Genomic DNA, 20,717 nt, shown 5'->3' on the forward strand with positions numbered 1-20,717 from the left:
AGAAAAACAAGATGCCGTTGGGTTTACGCTCAAACACAGCAGCCATGTCTAGCGGCGCCGAGCGGGGACCGAGGGAGGGAGAGAGGGCTCAGGGGCGGACAGGGCTAGCGGAGGAGAAGAAGAACAAGGGAAGGGAGGAGGAGAGTGGACGCTACAGGATTAAATCTGCCCTCCTCCTCCTCTCCTCTCGTTTTAATCAAAGAGCTCCGTCTGGAGCGCATGCCTCACTGCCTCCAGTACACACACTACGAAGAGCACACACACACTCAAAACCCTGGACACAGACGCTGGTCTACTAAAATCAGCCCTACCTTTGATCTAGAGGGAAACCATTTCTCCCACCTCCAAACTGTTTCATCTTCCCATTTCATAGAACACACTACCAATTCCCTCCAACACCAACTCTATCTGTCCTGCTGTCCACCTCAGGTAAAAACCACATTCAGTTTGAGAACCTCTCTACCCCCGGCTCATCTCCCCGCGTCTCAAAAGGTTGTCTTTCTACTGCAGTCTCCTTTAAAACTACCATGTTTTGCATTGGAGAGTAAGAAGACGGGGATGAAGGGAGGAGGAAGGGAGCGAGAGGACGAGTCATGCGTTCCAAACAGCATTAATGGTTGGTTTCCTGCGAGCAGTGCCAGTCCTTTCAGGCAGCCCTGCTGGAACTAATCCACAGGCTCATTAATCTGGGGGGACAAATTAGTCATGGACGGACTTAATCCCAATATTCCCAGGGTTTAGACCACGAAAGGGAGAAGAGGAATTTTTATCCAAATTGTGTTTAAAAAAAAAATAGTTTTGGGAAACTGGGTTGGATGTGGTAGGAAAGGGTTAAGAGCTACTGGAGATTTGGAGAGAGAAGAGAGCAGAGCCGTACTCCAGCACGTCTGTGTGTGAGAGAGAGAGGGAAAGCAGTGTGTATGCTAGCTAGGCGACTGCTCTGAGCTCTGTGCCTGGTGGAGGGCTCTCACATGGCCTCTCGTCTCTTAGACAAGTGAAGGGAGAGAGAACTAGCAGACTGAACGAGATGGAGAGAATGAACGACAAACAATCCAGGGAGAGAGAGACAGAAGAACAAACCAACCTACTAGCACCCCGTACAGCCCTTCAAACCAACACACTAGCACCCCGTACAGCCCTTTAAACCAACACACTAGCACCCTGTACAGCCCTTCAAAGCAACATACTAGCACCCTGTACAGACCTTCAAAGCAACACACTAGCACCCTGTACAGCCCTTTAAACCAACACACTAGCACCCTGTACAGACCTTCAAAGCAACATACTAGCGCCCTGTACAGCCCTTCAAACCAACACACTAGCACCGTGTACAGCCCTTCAAACCAACACACTAGCACCCTGTACAGCCCTTCAAACCAACACACTAGCATGCCGTACAGCCCTTTAAACCAACACACTAGCACCCCGTACAGCCCTTCAAACCAACACACTCGCACCCCGTACAGCCCTTCAATCCAACACACTAGCACCCCGTACAGCCCTTTAAACCAACACACTAGCACCCCGTACAGCCCTTTAAACCAACACACTAGCACCCCGTACAGCCCTTTAAACCAACACACTAGCACCCCATACAGCCCTTTAAACCAACACACTAGCACCCCGTACAGCCCTTCAAACCAACACACTAGCACCCCGTACAGCCCTTCAAACCAACACACTAGCACCCCGTACAGCCCTTCAAACCATTACACAGCACCCCGTACAGCCCTTCAAACCAACACACTAGCACCCCGTACAGCCCTTCAAACCAACACACTAGCACCCTGTACAGCCCTTTAAACCAACACACTAGCACCCTGTACAGCCCTTCAAACCAACACACTTACAGCCCTTCAAACCAACACACTAGCACCCCGTACAGCCCTTCAAACCAACACACTAGCACCCCGTACAGCCCTTCAAACCAACACACTAGCACCCCGTACAGCCCTTCAAACCAACACACTAGCACCCTGTACAGCCCTTCAAACCAACACACTAGCACCCCGTACAGCCCTTCAAACCAACACACTAGCACCCTGTACAGCCCTTTAAACCAACACACTAGCACCCTGTACAGCCCTTCAAACCAACACACTCGCACCCCGTACAGCCCTTCAAACCAACACACTAGCACCCCGTACAGCCCTTCAAACCAACACACTCGCACCCCGTACAGCCCTTCAATCCAACACACTAGCACGCCGTACAGCCCTTTAAACCAACACACTAACCCCGTACAGCCCTTTAAACCAACACACTAGCACCCCGTACAGCCCTTTAAACCAACACACTAGCACCCCATACAGCCCTTTAAACCAACACACTAGCACCCCGTACAGCCCTTCAAACCAACACACTAGCACCCCGTACAGCCCTTCAAACCAACACACTAGCACCCCGTACAGCCCTTCAAACCATTACACTAGCACCCCGTACAGCCCTTCAAACCAACACACTAGCACCCCGTACAGCCCTTCAAACCAACACACTAGCACCCCGTACAGCCCTTCAAACCAACACACTAGCACCCTGTACAGCCCTTCAAACCAACACACTAGCACCCCGTACAGCCCTTCAAACCAACACACTAGCACCCTGTACAGCCCTTTAAACCAACACACTAGCACCCTGTACAGCCCTTCAAACCAACACACTCGCACCCCGTACAGCCCTTCAAACCAACACACTAGCACCCCGTACAGCCCTTCAAACCAACACACTCGCACCCTGTACAGCCCTTCAAACCAACACACTAGCACCCCGTACAGCCCTTCAAACCAACACACTAGCACCCCGTACAGCCCTTTAAACCAACACACTAGCACCCCATACAGCCCTTTAAACCAACACACTAGCACCCCATACAGCCCTTTAAACCAACACACTAGCACCCCGTACAGCCCTTCAAACCAACATACTAGCACCCCGTACAGCCCTTCAAACCAACACACTAGCACCCCGTACAGCCCTTCAAACCAACACACTAGCACCCCGTACAGCCCTTCAAACCAACACACTAGCACCCCGTACAGCCCTTCAAACCAACACACTAGCACCCCGTACAGCCCTTCAAACCAACACACTAGCACCCTGTACAGCCCTTCAAACCAACACACTAGCACCCCGTACAGCCCTTCAAACCAACACACTAGCACCCTGTACAGCCCTTCAAACCAACACACTAGCACCCTGTACAGCCCTTCCACATATGTTATCAAATCATCTTACCTCGTATCCTAGGCGGGAAGCCCTCTGGAGCAGGGTCTCTCCTGCGTTCTTGTTGACGATGAGCCTGCGGGCCTCGGGAGGCATGGGTCGGCTGGCAGGGGTAGAGGTGGGCACCGGGGGGTTGGAGGGGGTTGGTGTGCGGTCCTGGGTCTCTGTAGGGCTGGGGAGAGGGCTGAGCTGGGGTGGCGGGGTGAGAGGGGGGGCGGGGGAGGAGTGGGAGTAATCCGACAGGGATGAAGACCTCCTCCGCTTCTCGCTGCATCGCTTTTCCTTGACCTGCTGTGTGTGATGGGGGGAGGGAGAGAGAGGGAGAACTTAATAAGAGTCTGCATGTCAGATCTTCCACACACATACTGAGATATCCTCTTTCCTGTGTGTGTGTGTGTGTGGCTCGAAAAGACGCTGCCCTACAGGCTCGTCCCATACTGACACACCTGACACATGGCCGTGGAGTGGGGGAACAACAGAACAGAGGAGAGAAAGAGTCTGAAAGAGGAACACGATACTGAGGTTATCAGAGCGCTGTCCGTCTTTCAGACTCCCCTTCCCTCTATTTTTACAGTCTGAGCTGCTCTCTTCCACCCCCCCCCCTCCATCCTCACCCTCTCTGCGGAGGTTATCCTTTATGCCGTCCTCCACTTCCTTTCTTCTCTCTCCCTCCTTTTTCCCTACTCCTTCCTCTCCCTCTATGGAGATTAGGGTCGCTGGTCTAGTCTAGGGTGAAGTGCTAATTATTCCCGACCACAGGTTGTGTGTGTGTGTGCACTGCGGGTCCTACACACACACACACACACACACGCGTGGTGGCTGCGCGGTGGCGGGGCTAATAAATGTCAGTGCTTCTCCAGGGGCCCTGGCCGTGGCCTTGCAAAGTCATTTATAACCATGAGCACTGGCTTGTCACAGAGAGATGGGGGGGAGCGAGAGCGTGACTTGACTGCCCACTGCCAGAAATGCCCCAGGATACACACGCGCACCCAATTGTTACTCCAAAATGTAAAGCTCCTAACAAAAAGCTGATTTTCTCATATGCTTCCTTTGTAACACTGTTATAAGTTAAGCAAAGACAGCCATTATTGCAACACACTGCAGTTACAAATTCTACTCATATAACTTCAACACTGCAGTTACAAATTCTACTCATATAACTTCAACACTGCAGTTACAAATTCTACTCATATCTTCAACACACATTCCTGATGGTTGGCCAGCCAGTTAGCATCAATAGTTGATGGTTGGCCATCCAGTTAAAAACCTCTTGAGTGTAGGGGGCAGTATTTTGAAGTTTGGATGAAAAACGTACCCAAATGAAACTGCCTATTTCCCAGGCCCATAATCTAGAATATGCATATAATTGTCAGATTAGGATAGAACACACTCTAAAGTTTCCAAAACTGTCAGAAATATTGTCTGTGAGTATAACAGAACTGATATTGCAGGCGAGAACCTAAGGAAAATCCAACCCGGAAGTGCTGTTTTTCCTGAAAGCACCCCGTTTCATTGCCTGCCTTCGCTCCATTTAAAGGGATATCAACCAGATTCCTTGTCCTATGGCTTCCCCATGGTATGAACAGTCTTTAGACCTAGTTTCAGGGTTATATTTTGAAAAATGAGCGAGAAAGATCACATCGCGTCATTGTATGGCTGGGTGCCAGCAGCTTTTTGCATGCGCAACAGCTTGGAGCAGACATTTTCTCTCTCCTATTGAAGAAGCTACAGTCCCGGTTGAAATATTATCGATTATATTTTGTAAAAACAACCTGAGGATTGATTATAAAAACCATTTGACATGTTTCTACGAACTTCACGGATACTATTTGGAATTTTCCTCTGCTCCGTCATGACCGCTCGAGCCTGTGGATTTCTGAACATAATGCACCAACCAAATGGAGGTATTTTGGATATAAAATCATCTTTATGGAACAAAAGGAACATTTATTGTGTAACTGGGAGTCTCATGAGTGCAAAAATCCGAAGATCATCAAAGGTAAGTGATTCATTTTATTGCTTTTCTGACTTTCGTGACCAATCTACTTGGCTGCTAGCTGTTTGTAATGTTTTGTCTACTGAGAGAGATGTCCTTACATAAACGCTTGGTATGCTTTCGCCAAAAAGCTTTTTTGAAATCTGACACGCCAGGTGGATTAACAACAAGCTAAACTGTGTTATGCTATATCGCACTTGTGATTTCATGAAAATTAAATATTTTTAGTAATTTAATTTGAATTTGGCGCTCTGATATTGACGAAAATGATCCCGGTAACGGGATGGGTGCATCAATAAGTTAATATCAATAGTTGAATGGTCGGCCATCCAGTTAATATCAATAGTTGATGGTTGGTTATCCAGTTAATATCAATAGTTGATGGTTGGTTATCCAGTTAATATCAATAGTTGATGGTTGCTACATCTAGATTGTTACCCCGAGTGTGACAACGTTTTATGTAAGTATTACCTCCATGTATGAGATGATAAAATGCTATATTTTAAATGGGATCTGAAAACCCCTCCATATTTAGGCTCCGCATTCTGATTTGACACATTCTGAAGACACGTTAAATGAATGTGACGCTTCTAAAAGAAAAGTAACATGAAAGACGTTACGATGCTTTCATGATATAGATCTGCACAGTGTGTGTGTGTGTGTGTGTGTGTGTGTGTGTGTTTGGACACGTCTGTCAGCGACGGCGCTCCCAGGAGCCAGCGAACGGCAAACAGGATACAGCCACCGCGTCTGCCCCGGAGAGATCTCTGGGTGTGTGTGTGTGTGAATACCGCAGCAGGCGGAAGGAGGAGGAGAAAGAGAGGAAAGGGAGCAGAGAGGCTCGGGAGGAGGGCTGTGTGTGTGTGTGTGTGTGTGTGTGTGTGTGTGTGTGTGTGTGTGTGTGTGTGTGTGTGTGTGTGTGTGTGTGTGTGTGTGTGTGTGTGTGTGTGTGTGTACGTGGTGTGATTCTGCAGGTGCCGTGCTGACAGCTGCTGCGCTGGGTAATTCCTCAGGGCTGGACGGACAGACACGCCAGCACACACACACACACACACACACACACACACACACACACACAACTCCTGCAGTATACTCAGTATTGTGATCTACATAGCCAGAGACAAGGCTCTCACAGACATGACACACCAGCCGAGGCCCATTCCCGCTCCCTGGGGTTGCTGTGTTTTGTGAAGAATGTGCTTCCGTCACACAGTCCAGACCTCTAGAGCACACTCACCCTCCACCCTCTTTCCCTTCCTCCCTCCCTCACTCCTTCCATCCCTCCTCTTCCAGTCTGGGGCGGATTGTGCTCAGAGAAGGGGGAGGTCACAGCAGCGACACACAAACACACACTCGCAGTGACCCCAAGCACATCTCCCTCTGAGCTTTCCCAGTGAGCTCCAATAAGCTCCATAATTGTAATAATCAACATGGTTGTGATTTGAAGCATATTTAAGGAGCTCTGCCCAGGGGGGGATTTCAGCCAATGGGAACACACAGTGGAACACAGAGGACTCGATCTCTCACACACTGGGAGAGAGGATTACAAAAAAACAGAGAGAATGTTTCCGCAAGAGTGTGTGCACAAAAGCTTGAAAAGGAGTGTGTGTGTTCCACTCACCTTATTCTCCCTCTCTTCCCTCAGTTCTTCAATCCCCAGCCTCTCTCTCTCCCTCTCTTCCCTCAGTTCTTCAATCCCCAGCTTCTCTCTCTCCCTCTCTTCCCTCAGTTCTTCAATCCCCAGCTTCTCTCTCTCCCTCTGGCTGGTGTGTTTAGTCTTGCACTGCCGCTTGCCCTTGGGCTTGTCCTGGTCGCCGTGCCAACGGAGTCTGGGGGCCACCAGGTCCCCCGTTGGGTTAGGGTCATGGTCGGGGTGAGGGCCGGTGGGTCCCAGTCCCAAAGCGCTGGTCCTGCGGTGTTCTTTTAGCCTCTGTCTCTTGTCTGACAGCCGTGGAGGGCTGGGGGTGAGGGTGATGTGGGGGTGTGCAGGGGCCAGGGAGTGAAAGGGGGTGAGGGCAGGGGAGGTGGTCTGCAGGGTTGGTTTTCTGACAGGGGTGGTGGACGGCGTCCGGTAGAGGCGGTCCCGATGCGCTGGGGTCAGAGGAACAGACGGCAGCACCACTAGACAGAGGGAGGGATGGGAGAGGTTAGCTGATCAAGTCCCGGCAAACAGAACCATCTCCCACAGAGCAAATACAACCAGCTAAATTACACTACAAATACTACTTATCCCCTGGCACTACTGGGAGTGGAGGCTTTTGTTCCAGCCCAGCACCAATACACCTGGTGGACCTGATAAAGATAGAATGGACTATTGTTTGTTTCAAGGCCATGTGCAACAGCCAACACCAGAAAAAAAGTCTGTTCTTTCCCAAGTGTCTCTTTTTTCTAGGATGAAAACAAAACAAGCATGTACTTTTCTCCAAGGTCTCGTTAGAGAACGTGATGAGACAGAGGGCTGGGACTGAATGCTAGAGTGACGTTCTCACGAAGACGTCCATGGTATCTGGGGAATCTGATCTAGAGGAGGGGGTTATGGGATACAGGAGGGATATATGAAATATGACAGACAGAGAGGGAAAACAGAGAGAGGTGAGAGATTGAGAGATGGAGAGTGATTGCAAAAGGGCAGCAAGCCTGCGAGACAAAGAGCGCGCGAGAGAGAGAGAGCGAGCGGGGGAGGGAGAAGGAGCAGAACAAAGAGAGCAAGAGGGAGTGAAGGAGAGAGTGAGAGAGTGAGAGAAAACACAAGGGAGTGGGGGGAAGCGAGAGGAGGGTGTGTGTCAGCTGTTTTCCATTGCGTGCACCAACAGAGACATGAAACATACGAAATGACAGACCCTGGGTGCAGCTGCAATACACAGCGATACACACACTCATTTGCATGCACACACACAGCGATACACACACTCATTTACACGCACACACACGTGGTGAAGAGACAGAGAGGCGGTTTCAGAGAGCCAGTGGGGAGGTTTAACTCGTCCATCTGGTAAATGATTTATCGTGCTGGGCGGGAGGCTCGCTGCAAATGGCCTTCCTCCTTTCTCCTCCTCTGAGGATATCCAGAGGGGAGAGGCCAATCCACCACACGCACTCGTTCTCACACTTAACTGGTCACACACCACAGCTCTTTCCTAGTAAATGGAGGAGGGGCTAAATGGCGTGAGGGAAAAATGACCCGTTCTATATTGTGTGCGTGTCTCAAGAACTCTATGGACAGACTGGGTACCATGACAACAATAGGCACATGTTCTGCTTACCACAAAACAATTCCTATCTGCAGAAAACACACACACACAAGTGTGTGTGTGTGTGTGTGTGTGTGTCAACCTGTCTCGCAGTATGCAGGGCGATGCCTATTATCCCCTAGCTACCTCTGACCCCCCATCCCTCCCCCTCTGGCACAGGGAACAGTCCCCAGAGAGGTGTCGCGCACTAAAGTATGTGTGGTGTGTAAACCGCTTCCCTTCTCCAATAAGGTGTAATTAATACCCTGTACTGTTGTGTTTCCTCCAGGGCTTAGAGGACCCACTTTAAACATCATGTCACCCCTCATCCTATTCAACCCCTTTTACACCACTCAAGGTTTAACAGGGCTCTTATCTGCCTGGGGTGGAGCTGCACATCTTCAAATGAGTCAACGTACCCTGACAACCCCTGGGACAACGTGGAGGAGCCTTGAACACACCTCTAAACGCCCTGACAAACCCTGGGACAACGTGGAGGAGCTTTGAACACACCTCTAAACGCCCTGACAAACCCTGTGACAACGTGGAGGAGCTTTGAACACACCTCTAAACGCCCTGACAAACCCTGGGACAACGTGGAGGAGCTTTGAACACACCTCTAAATGCCCTGACAAACCCTGGGACAACGTGGAGGAGCTTTGAACACACCTCTAAACGCCCTGACAAACGAGACTAATGGAAAGGGTGGGGTGTGTGTATGTAGTGTCTAGTCACTTACACAGAGGATGTGTGTGTGTGTCTGACTGAGCGGTGTGTGTAGCACAGGGGATGCGAAGGAGTGTGTGTGTCTGTTGCAAAGTGGATATCTATTTGTGGACCGTTGAGTGTGTGTGTGTGTGTGTGTGTGTGTGTGTGTGTGTGTGTGTGTGTGTGTGTGTGTGTGTGTGTGTTTTGCTTGTAGGTTCATTAAACAACCATTAGAATGCAACATGGATGAAAAGTGATTCAGAGAAGAGCAGTTGGACTGACACACACCTCTGCATGTTCCATACGTCAGAGGAGCCGTGAGTGCTCACACAGTTAGACTCTTTACTGAAGACAAGGAAGGAGGATACGATATCAAGGAGAGAGATAGGAGAAAGAGAGAGGCGAGAGAAGGAATGGAGGGAAATAAATCAGAGATGCTAAATTGGAGATGCTGAGATGAGAAAGTGAGAGACAGAGGGGGAAAAAATACAATGGCTGGCGGAGAGAAAACCCCCCAGGAAAAAGCAGAGAGAGAGAGAACTGCTGGTTGAACTACCAGTGTTATTAACGGTGGAATCTCACGCCTCATTATGCCCAGGCACGAGTTGCCACGGCGATATCGTTTAAGTGCCAGAGAGAGGTAGTGGGAGAGAGAACGTTGTGTGAGAGAGAGCAAGAGACTCAGACGGACAGAAATCTAGAGAGAAGGAGAGAGGGACAAGCCGTCTGTCACCCAGACAACCACTAACATATCCCCAAAACGGCTGCCTACTGCCTTCGTTACCACACCAACACCTGGTGTTTCACGTTCACTGCTCAGCCCACTCCCCTGACCTCTGTTCCCTCTGTACCCCCGAAGGGAACATACAACACGTAGACTACGCTAGCTAGCTGGCGACAGGCCAATCTTCAAGGTCATTTAGCCAAGGCAACACGCCCGTAGCCTACAGTGAAAAGGTGGAAGATGGGAGCAAAGCTCGTCCCCAAAATGTTTAACTAATAAAATAGGTGCAGTGAAATGTGCAGTGAAATACATTCATGGTGCTGAATGCAGTGAGTGACTCAACGCTACAGCGCTGGAGTGGCTTTTATTGATGTTGAGTCAATAAAAGGTGGGGTTATTGTTCTTTATGGACAGTTGTAAAGAACATGATTATCATGCATTCCACATCCACACAGCTCAATGCCTCCGTGACTCAACTGAAAACTGTTGTCAACATCTGCCAGAAAGGATGGTTGGATGGATGAATATTATACGAAAACCCAAACTCTAGAAGACCCAAAATAAGCACCTCGCTCGATGTCGCCGTGACCAAACGTTTCATGGCACCAGGCGTGGCCGTTGACCTCTGACCTGCGTTTCAGGCTCCGGTCTTCCTGTGAGGCAACCTTCCTGTCTGTGACGCCAACCTCGGGGCACCCGTTGGGCAGGGTCGTCGTCATGGCCATGCTTCCGTTGACCTCTGTCGACCTCTGGGTGGCGGCCTGCCATTGGCTGAGCTCCTGGGCGAGGCGGGGCTTGCTGAGTCGGAGGCCGGTCAGCTCGATACACACCTTGAGGTTCTTTAGTTCCTCTGGGACGGGCTCAGTGGGGCCTGGGGAGATGGACGACCAGAGGTTAAATCAACGTTTGGGAAACCAAGTCATTGTGGGTTAGATGATTTATGATGTTCAGTCAGAGCAACAAGCTACTGGAGATGAAAGAGAAAAGACCCCATTGAGGCTGTGTAATGGTACACTGGAAACCTTCTCCATCTCTCCTGTTCACCGTCCCTCCCCAAATCCACCAACACTTTCAAATAGAAATAATATAATAATGAACGGAAAACACATGAAAACATATCTTTCTCAAATTACATTTGGGTGGAAAAATCCAGTTGATCCTTTCCATATAAAGAGGCACGAATTGTAACGAAATGCGCTTGAATCTAATGAATTTAGTTGCATTGGAAGCTCAGCTAATAAAAGAAGTTAAACATTTGTTTTTAAATGAAAAGCTGTGCTGTTGTGAAAGAGCTCACCTCCAACCCCCTGTTAACAACAAATGGGAGCAATTCCACAGAGTTTTAAATAAAGTAGCGATTCTCAGAATGTTATTTTGGGTTGAAACCAAACTGGTCTGTTTGTGAAGCACGACACCGCAGAGCCCCTTGACGAATCACAGCTGAGTGTGTGTGTGTTTGGTTTCGTGTAGGCAACTGAACACACATCACACTACATGAAAAGACTGAGAAAGACACCACCACAAAAGAGAACGACAGAGGGAGAGAGGGAGAGAAGGAGTGAGAGAGCCCAGCCACATGAAAGCAGATGAATCCAGGCCGGGGAGAGAGTGATGACAGACAGGATGGGGGGATTCTCTTGTCACTGAGCGAGGGATGAGGAAGGAGGGAGAGAAAGAGGAAGGGAAGAATAATGGAGAGGTAAATAGATCCATGCCGAGGGACCTTACCGTTGGTTAGTCTGGCTCTTTTGGCTGGAACATCCATCGTCTCCTCCTTCTCCTCTTCTCTCTCATTTTCCTCCCGCTCTTTCCCCTGGCTGTCGGCCTGGAGTGGCTGGCACGGTTCCAGGGCATATGCATGTTTCCTGCCAGGCACCGTTGTAGGCATGGAGGCTGGCATGGTGGGCATGATGCCAGGGTTGGCATCCTTCTGGGCCAGCCTTTCCACTGGGGCCGTGGGCAGGCTGGCAGACCGCTCCCGTGGGAGCACACACACCCTCTCCTCTTTCTCCAACATCATCCCCCTCTTCCTCTCCTCCAGGTTGGGGCCAGCGTGCTCCCTCTCTCTGGGAGGGAGGCCCTCGGTGTGTGGGCATCGCTGGAGAACAGGCACTCTGTTGTTGGGGCACGCCAGCTGCACACCTGCACGCACACACACACACACAGAAGGGGGATAATCAAATACACTGAGCAGCACTGGAGAAACCACAGCACTCTCATCAAACTAAATCAGTTTAAAATGATGACCACTGGTCCAGTCTCAAGACGAGGTAGAAAATACTCCCCACATAAACAGCAGCCACTAACCAGCCCAGCAGCCACCCCTATGTTTGGTCGAGGCCCACCATGCTCTTCCCACACACAGAGGCAGCAAGAGAGGCAGTGAGAGAAAGAGGGAGGCAGCGAGAGAGAGAGGCAGAGAGAGAGAGAGGCAGAGAGAGAGAGAGGCAGCAAGAGAGAGAGAGGCAGAGAGAGAGAGAGGCAGAGAGAGAGAGGCAGAGAGAGAGAGAGGCAGAGAGAGAGAGAGGCAGAGAGAGAGAGAGGCAGAGAGAGAGAGAGGCAGAGAGAGAGAGAGAGAGACTGGGTCTTTCCAACTCCCTGGGCTCAAATTAGCTTCAAACATCAGCTCGGGCTGGCTTCCAGCTCTGCCCCCTATTCCCACCCACTGCTGCTTCCAGCTCTGCCCCCTATTCCCACCCACTGCTGCTTCCAGCTCTCTCCCCTTCTCTCTGCCCTCTCTCTTTCCTTCTGTCCTCTCTCACTTTTCCAGACCTCCCTCCCTCCTCTGCATGTCCGGGGCTGTAAAAGGCTCCTTGAGAATGTCTCCAGGCTCTAAAGCAGCCGCTTGGATCAAAGGCAGCTGGTGGGGGTGTCTGCTCTCCATCGCCTGCTCTTTCTTTTTCCCGTTCTATCTTTCCACTCGCTTTCTCTCTCTCTCTTTCTCTGGCTGTAGTATCACAGACCCTGGCTATATGCTGTGCTGCCTCACAGGGCTGCCCTTGTACTGGCCCTGCTCTGGGACACACACCCATCCCCCCAGGTCCTGTCCTGCCAGCGCCCCAAATATCTCTCCATCTGGCAAACAGCATCATATGACTCACGCCACTCCGCTCGGCACGGCGCGCACCCCATAACAACAGCGTCTGCGCCATGGCAACACGCCACCAAGGGGGGGGGGGATGTGTCACCATGGCAACGCGTGCCACTGCGTGCGATGTCCACTGGTTTCCAAAACATCCAGAGAGGAAGTTCACCCATGCCGTGCACTATGCGATAACAGCTACAGTGGGGCAAAAAACTATTTAGTCAGCCACCAATTGTGCAAGTTCTCCCACTTAAAAAGACGAGAGAGGCCTGTAATTTTCATCATAGGTACACTTCAACTATGACAGACAATATTAGGAAATAAAATCCAGAAAATCACATTGTGGAATTTTTTATGAATTTATCTGCAAATAATCAGTAACACACTACGCCGCCAGGGACTCAAATCTTGCAGTGCCAGATGTGTCCCCCTGCTTAAGCCAGTACATGTCCAGGCCCGTCTGAAGTTTGCTAGAGAGCATTTGGATTATCCAGAAGAAGATTGGGAGAATGTCATATGGTCAGATGAAACCAAAATATAACTTTTTGGTAAAAACTCAACTCGTCGTGTTTGGAGGACAAAGAATGCTGAGTTGCATCCAAAGAACACCATACCTAAGCATGGGGGTGGAAACAATGCTTTGGGGCTGTTTTTCTGCAAAGGGACCAGGACGACTGATCCGTGTAAAGGAAAGAATGAATGTGGCCATGTATCGTGAGATTTTGAGTGAAAACCTCCTTCCATCAGCAAGGGCATTGAAGATGAAACGTGGCTGGGTCTTTCAGCATGACAATGATCCCAAACACACTGCCCGGGCAACGAAGGAGTGGCTTCGTAAGAAGCATTTCAAGGTCCTGGAGTGGCCTAGCCAGTCTCCAGAACTCAACCCCATAGAAAATCTTTGGAGGGAGTTGAAAGTCCGTGTTGCCCAGCAACAGCCCCAAAACATCACTGCTCTAGAGGAGATCTGCATGGAGGAGATCTGCATGGAGGAATGGGCCAAAATACCAGCAACAGTGTGTGAAAACCTTGTGAAGACTTACAGAAAATGTTTGACCTCTGTCATTGCCAACAAAGGGTATATAACAAAGTATTGAGATAAACTTTTGTTATTGACCAAATACTTATTTTCCACCATAATTTGCAAATAAATTCATTAAAAATCCTACAATGTGATTTTCTGGATTTTTTTCCCCTCATTTTGTCTGTTATAGTTGAAGTGTATCTATGATGAAAATTACAGGCCTCTCTCATCTTTTTAAGTGGGAGAACTTGCACAATTGGTGGCTGACTAAATACTTTTTTCCCCCACTGTATATGCCGTGCACTATGCCATAACAGCTATATGCCCTGCACTATGCCATAACAGCTATATGCCCTGCACTATGCCATAACAGCTATATGCCCTGCACTATGCCATAACAGCTATATTCCCTGCACTATGCCATAACAGCTATATGCCCTGCACTATGCCATAACAGCTATATGACCTGCACTATGCCATAACAGCTATATGACCTGCACTATGCCATAACAGCTATATGACCTGCACTATGCCATAACAGCTATATGACCTGCACTACGTCATAACAGCTACATGACCTGCACTACGTCATAACAGCTATATGACCTGCACTATGCCATAACAGCTATATGCCCTGCACTATGCCATAACAGCTATATGCTGTGCACTATGCCATAACAGCTATATGCTGTGCACTATGCCATAACAGCTATATGCCCTGCACTATGCCATAACAGCTATATGACCTGCACTATGCCATAACAGCTATATGCCCTGCACTATGCCATAACAGCTATATGACCTGCACTATGCCATAACAGCTATATGCTGTGCACTATGCCATAACAGCTATATGACCTGCACTATGCCATAACAGCTATATGCTGTGCACTATGCCATAACAGCTATATGACCTGCACTATGCCATAACAGCTATATGACCTGCACTATGCCATAACAGCTATATGCCCTGCACTATGCCATAACAGCTATATGACCTGCACTATGCCATAACAGCTATATGACCTGTACTATGCCATAACAGCTATATGCCCTGCACTATGCCATAACAGCTATATGCCCTGCACTATGCCATAACAGCTATATGCCCTGCACTATGCCATAACAGCTATATGACCTGCACTATGCCATAACAGCTATATGACCTGCACTATGCCATAACAGCTATATACTGTGCACTATGCCATAACAGCTATATGACCTGCACTATGCCATAACAGCTATATGCCCTGCATATATATGCCCTGCACTATGCCTTAACAGCTATATATGCTGTGCACTATGCCATAACAGCTATATGACCTGCACTATGCCATAACAGCTATATGCTGTGCACTATGCCATAACAGCTATATGACCTGCACTATGCCATAACAGCTATATGACCTGTACTATGCCATAACAGCTATATGCTGTGCACTATGCCATAACAGCTATATGACCTGCACTATGCCATAACAGCTATATGCCCTGCACTATGCCATAACAGCTATATGACCTGCACTATGTCATAACAGCTATATGACCTGCACTATGCCATAACAGCTATATGACCTGCACTATGTCATAACAGCTATATGACCTGCACTAAGCCATAACAGCTATATGACCTGCACTATGCCATAACAGCTATATGACCTGCACTATGTCATAACAGCTATATGACCTGCACTAAGCCATAACAGCTATATGACCTGCACTATGCCATAACAGCTATATGCCCTGCACTATGCCATAACAGCTATATGCCCTGCACTATGCCATAACAGCTATATGCCCTGCACTATGCCATAACAGCTATATGACCTGCACTATGCCATAACAGCTATATGACCTGCACTATGCCATAACAGCTATATGCCCTGCACTATGCCATAACAGCTATATGCCCTGCACTATGCCATAACAGCTATATGACCTGTACTATGCCATAACAGCTATATGCCCTGCACTATGCCATAACAGCTATATGCCCTGCACTATGCCATAACAGCTATATGACCTGCACTATGCCATAACAGTTATATGACCTGCACTATGCCATAACAGTTATATGCCCTGCACTATGTCATAACAGCTATATGACCTGCACTATGTCATAACAGCTATATGACCTGCACTATGCCATAACAGCTATATGACCTGCACTATGCCATAAGAGCTATATGCCCTGCACTATGCCATAACAGCTATATGCCCTGCACTATGCCATAACAGCTATATGACCTGCACTATGCCATAACAGCTATATGACCTGCACTATGCCATAACAGCTATATGCTGTGCACTATGCCATAACAGCTATATGACCTGCACTATGCCATAACAGCTATATGACCTGCACTATGTCATAACAGCTATATGCCCTGCACTATGCCATAACAGTTATATGACCTGCACTATGCCATAACAGCTATATGACCTGCACTATGCCATAACAGTTATATGACCTGCACTATGCCATAACAGTTATATGACCTGCACTATGCCATAACAGCTATATGACCTGCACTATGCCATAACAGCTATATGACCTGCACTATGTCATAACAGTTATATGCCCTGCACTATGCCATAACAGCTATATGCCCTGCACTATGTCATAACAGCTATATGACCTGCACTATGCCATAACAGCTATATGCTGTGCACTATGCCATAACAGCTATATGACCTGCACTATGCCATAACAGCTATATGACCTGCACTATGCCATAACAGCTTTATGACCTGCACTATGCCATAACAGCTATATGCCCTGCACTATGCCATAACAGCTATATGCCCTGCACTATGCCATAACAGCTATATGCCCTGCACTATGCCATAACAGCTATATGACCTGCACTATGCCATAACAGCTATATGACCTGCACTATGCCATAACAGCTATATGCCCTGCACTATGCCATAACAGCTATATGCCCTGCACTATGCCATAACAGCTATATGACCTGCACTATGCCATTACAGCTATATGACCTGCACTATGCCATAACAGCTATATGCCCTGCACTATGTCATAACAGCTATATGCCCTGTACTATGCCATAACAGCTATATGACCTGCACTATGCCATAACAGCTATATGCCCTGCACTATGCCATAACAGCTATATGACCTGCACTATGCCATAACAGCTATATGCTGTGCACTATGCCATAACAGCTATATGACCTGCACTATGCCATAACAGCTATATGCTGTGCACTATGCCATAACAGCTATATGACCTGCACTATGCCATAACAGCTATATGACCTGCACTATGCCATAACAGCTATATGCCCTGCACTATGCCATAACAGCTATATGACCTGCACTATGCCATAACAGCTATATGACCTGTACTATGCCATAACAGCTATATGCCCTGCACTATGCCATAACAGCTATATGCTGTGCACTATGCCATAACAGCTATATGCCCTGCACTATGCCATAACAGCTATATGCCCTGCACTATGCCATAACAGCTATATGCCCTGCACTATGCCATAACAGCTATATGCCCTGCACTATGCCATAACAGCTATATGCCCTGCACTATGCCATAACAGCTATATACTGTGCACTATGCCATAACAGCTATATGACCTGCACTATGCCATAACAGCTATATGCCCTGCACTATGCCATAACAGCTATATGCCCTGCACTATGCCATAACAGCTATATACTGTGCACTGCCATAACAGCTATATGACCTGCACTATGCCATAACAGCTATATGCCCTGCACTATGCCATAACAGCTATATGCCCTGCACTATGCCATAACAGCTATATGCCCTGCACTATGCCATAACAGCTATATACTGTGCACTATGCCATAACAGCTATATGACCTGCACTATGCCATAACAGCTATATGCCCTGCATGTATATGCCCTGCACTATGCCTTTACAGCTATATATGCTGTGCACTATGCCATAACAGCTATATGACCTGCACTATGCCATAACAGCTATATGACCTGCACTATGCCATAACAGCTATATGCCCTGCATATATATGCCCTGCACTATGCCTTAACAGCTATATATGCTGTGCACTATGCCATAACAGCTATATGCTGTGCACTATGCCATAACAGCTATATGACCTGCACTATGCCATAACAGCTATATGACCTGTACTATGCCATAACAGCTATATGCTGTGCACTATGCCATAACAGCTATATGACCTGCACTATGCCATAACAGCTATATGCCCTGCACTATGCCATAACAGCTATATGACCTGCACTATGTCATAACAGCTATATGACCTGCACTATGCCATAACAGCTATATGACCTGCACTATGTCATAACAGCTATATGACCTGCACTAAGCCATAACAGCTATATGACCTGCACTATGCCATAACAGCTATATGACCTGCACTATGTCATAACAGCTATATGACCTGCACTAAGCCATAACAGCTATATGACCTGCACTATGCCATAACAGCTATATGCCCTGCACTATGCCATAACAGCTATATGCCCTGCACTATGCCATAACAGCTATATGCCCTGCACTATGCCATAACAGCTATATGACCTGCACTATGCCATAACAGCTATATGCTGTGCACTATGCCATAACAGCTATATGCCCTGCACTATGCCATAACAGCTATATGACCTGCACTATGCCATAACAGCTATATGCCCTGCACTATGCCATAACAGCTATATGACCTGCACTATGCCATAACAGCTATATGACCTGCACTATGCCATAACAGCTATATGCCCTGCACTATGCCATAACAGCTATATGCCCTGCACTATGCCATAACAGCTATATGCACTGCACTATGCCATAACAGCTATATGACCTGCACTATGCCATAACAGCTATATGACCTGCACTATGCCATAACAGCTATATGACCTGCACTATGCCATAACAGCTATATGCCCTGCACTATGTCATAACAGCTATATGACCTGTACTATGCCATAACAGCTATATGCCCTGCACTATGCCATAACAGCTATATGCCCTGCACTATGCCATAACAGCTATATGCTGTGCACTATGCCATAACAGCTATATGACCTGCACTATGCCATAGCAGTTATATGCCCTGCACTATGTCATAACAGCTATATGACCTGCACTATGCCATAACAGTTATATGCCCTGCACTATGTCATAACAGCTATATGCCTGCACTATGCCATAACAGCTATATGACCTGCACTATGCCATAACAGTTATATGCCCTGCACTATGTCATAACAGCTATATGCCCTGCACTATGCCATAACAGCTATATGACCTGCACTATGCCATAGCAGTTATATGACCTGCACTATGCCATAGCAGTTATATGACCTGCACTATGCCATAGCAGTTATATGACCTGCACTATGCCATAACAGCTATATGACCTGCACTATGTCATAACAGTTATATGACCTGCACTATGTCATAACAGTTATATGACCTGCACTATGCCATAACAGCTATATGACCTGCACTATGTCATAACAGTTATATGACCTGCACTATGTCATAACAGTTATATGCCCTGCACTATGTCATAACAGTTATATGACCTGCACTATGCCATAGCAGTTATATGACCTGCACTATGCCATAGCAGTTATATGACCTGCACTATGCCATAACAGCTATATGACCTGCACTATGCCATAGCAGTTATATGACCTGCACTATGCCATAGCAGTTATATGACCTGCACTATGCCATAGCAGTTATATGACCTGCACTATGCCATAGCAGTTATATGACCTGCACTATGTCATAGCAGTTATATGCCCTGCACTATGCCATAAGAGCTATATGCCCTGCACTATGCCATAACAGCTATATGCCCTGCACTATGCCATAACAGCTATATGACCTGCACTATGCCATAAGAGCTATATGCCCTGCACTATGTCATAACAGCTATATGCCCTGCACTATGCCATAACAGCTATATGCCCTGCACTATGCCATAACAGCTATATGCCCTGCACTATGCCATAACAGCTATATGCCCTGCACTATGTCATAACAGCTATATGCCCTGCACTATGCCATAACAGCTATATGCCCTGCACTATGCCATAACAGCTATATGCCCTGCACTATGCCATAACAGCTATATGACCTGCACTATGCCATAACTATATGCCCTGCACTATGTCATAACAGCTATATGCCCTGCACTATGCCATAACAGCTATATGCCCTGCACTATGCCATAACAGCTATATGCCCTGCACTATGCCATAACAGCTATATGCCCTGCACTATGCCATAACAGCTATATGCCCTGCACTATGCCATAACAGCTATATGCCCTGCACTATGTCATAACAGCTATATGCCCTGCACTATGTCATAACAGCTATATGCCCTGCACTATGTCATAACAGCTATATGCCCTGCACTATGTCATAACAGCTATATGCCCTGCACTATGCCATAACAGCTATATGCCCTGCACTATGTCATAACAGCTATATGCCCTGCACTATGTCATAACAGCTATATGCCCTGCACTATGTCATAACAGCTATATGCCCTGCACTATGCCATAACAGCTATATGCCCTGCACTATGTCATAACAGCTATATGCCCTGCACTATGCCATAACAGCTATATGCCCTGCACTATGTCATAACAGCTATATGCCCTGCACTATGTCATAACAGCTATATGCCCTGCACTATGTCATAACAGCTATATGCCC

General features: G+C 47.8%; 1 protein-coding gene across 1 annotated transcript in view; it reads right to left on the reverse strand.

Moving 5' to 3' along the window:
• Positions 1-20,717, reverse strand: part of LOC121839213 (BCL-6 corepressor-like) — a 71,861-nt gene that overhangs the window by 14,091 nt on the left and 37,053 nt on the right. The window contains 4 exon segments of the mRNA XM_042296659.1: positions 3,235-3,513; positions 6,840-7,339; positions 10,449-10,751; positions 11,609-12,022. Of these exon segments, the coding sequence (XP_042152593.1) occupies positions 3,235-3,513; positions 6,840-7,339; positions 10,449-10,751; positions 11,609-12,022 (1,496 nt within the window).

This window comes from Oncorhynchus tshawytscha, linkage group LG14 (genome assembly GCF_018296145.1).
Source record: "Oncorhynchus tshawytscha isolate Ot180627B linkage group LG14, Otsh_v2.0, whole genome shotgun sequence".
NCBI classification, from domain to species: Eukaryota; Metazoa; Chordata; class Actinopteri; order Salmoniformes; family Salmonidae; genus Oncorhynchus; species Oncorhynchus tshawytscha.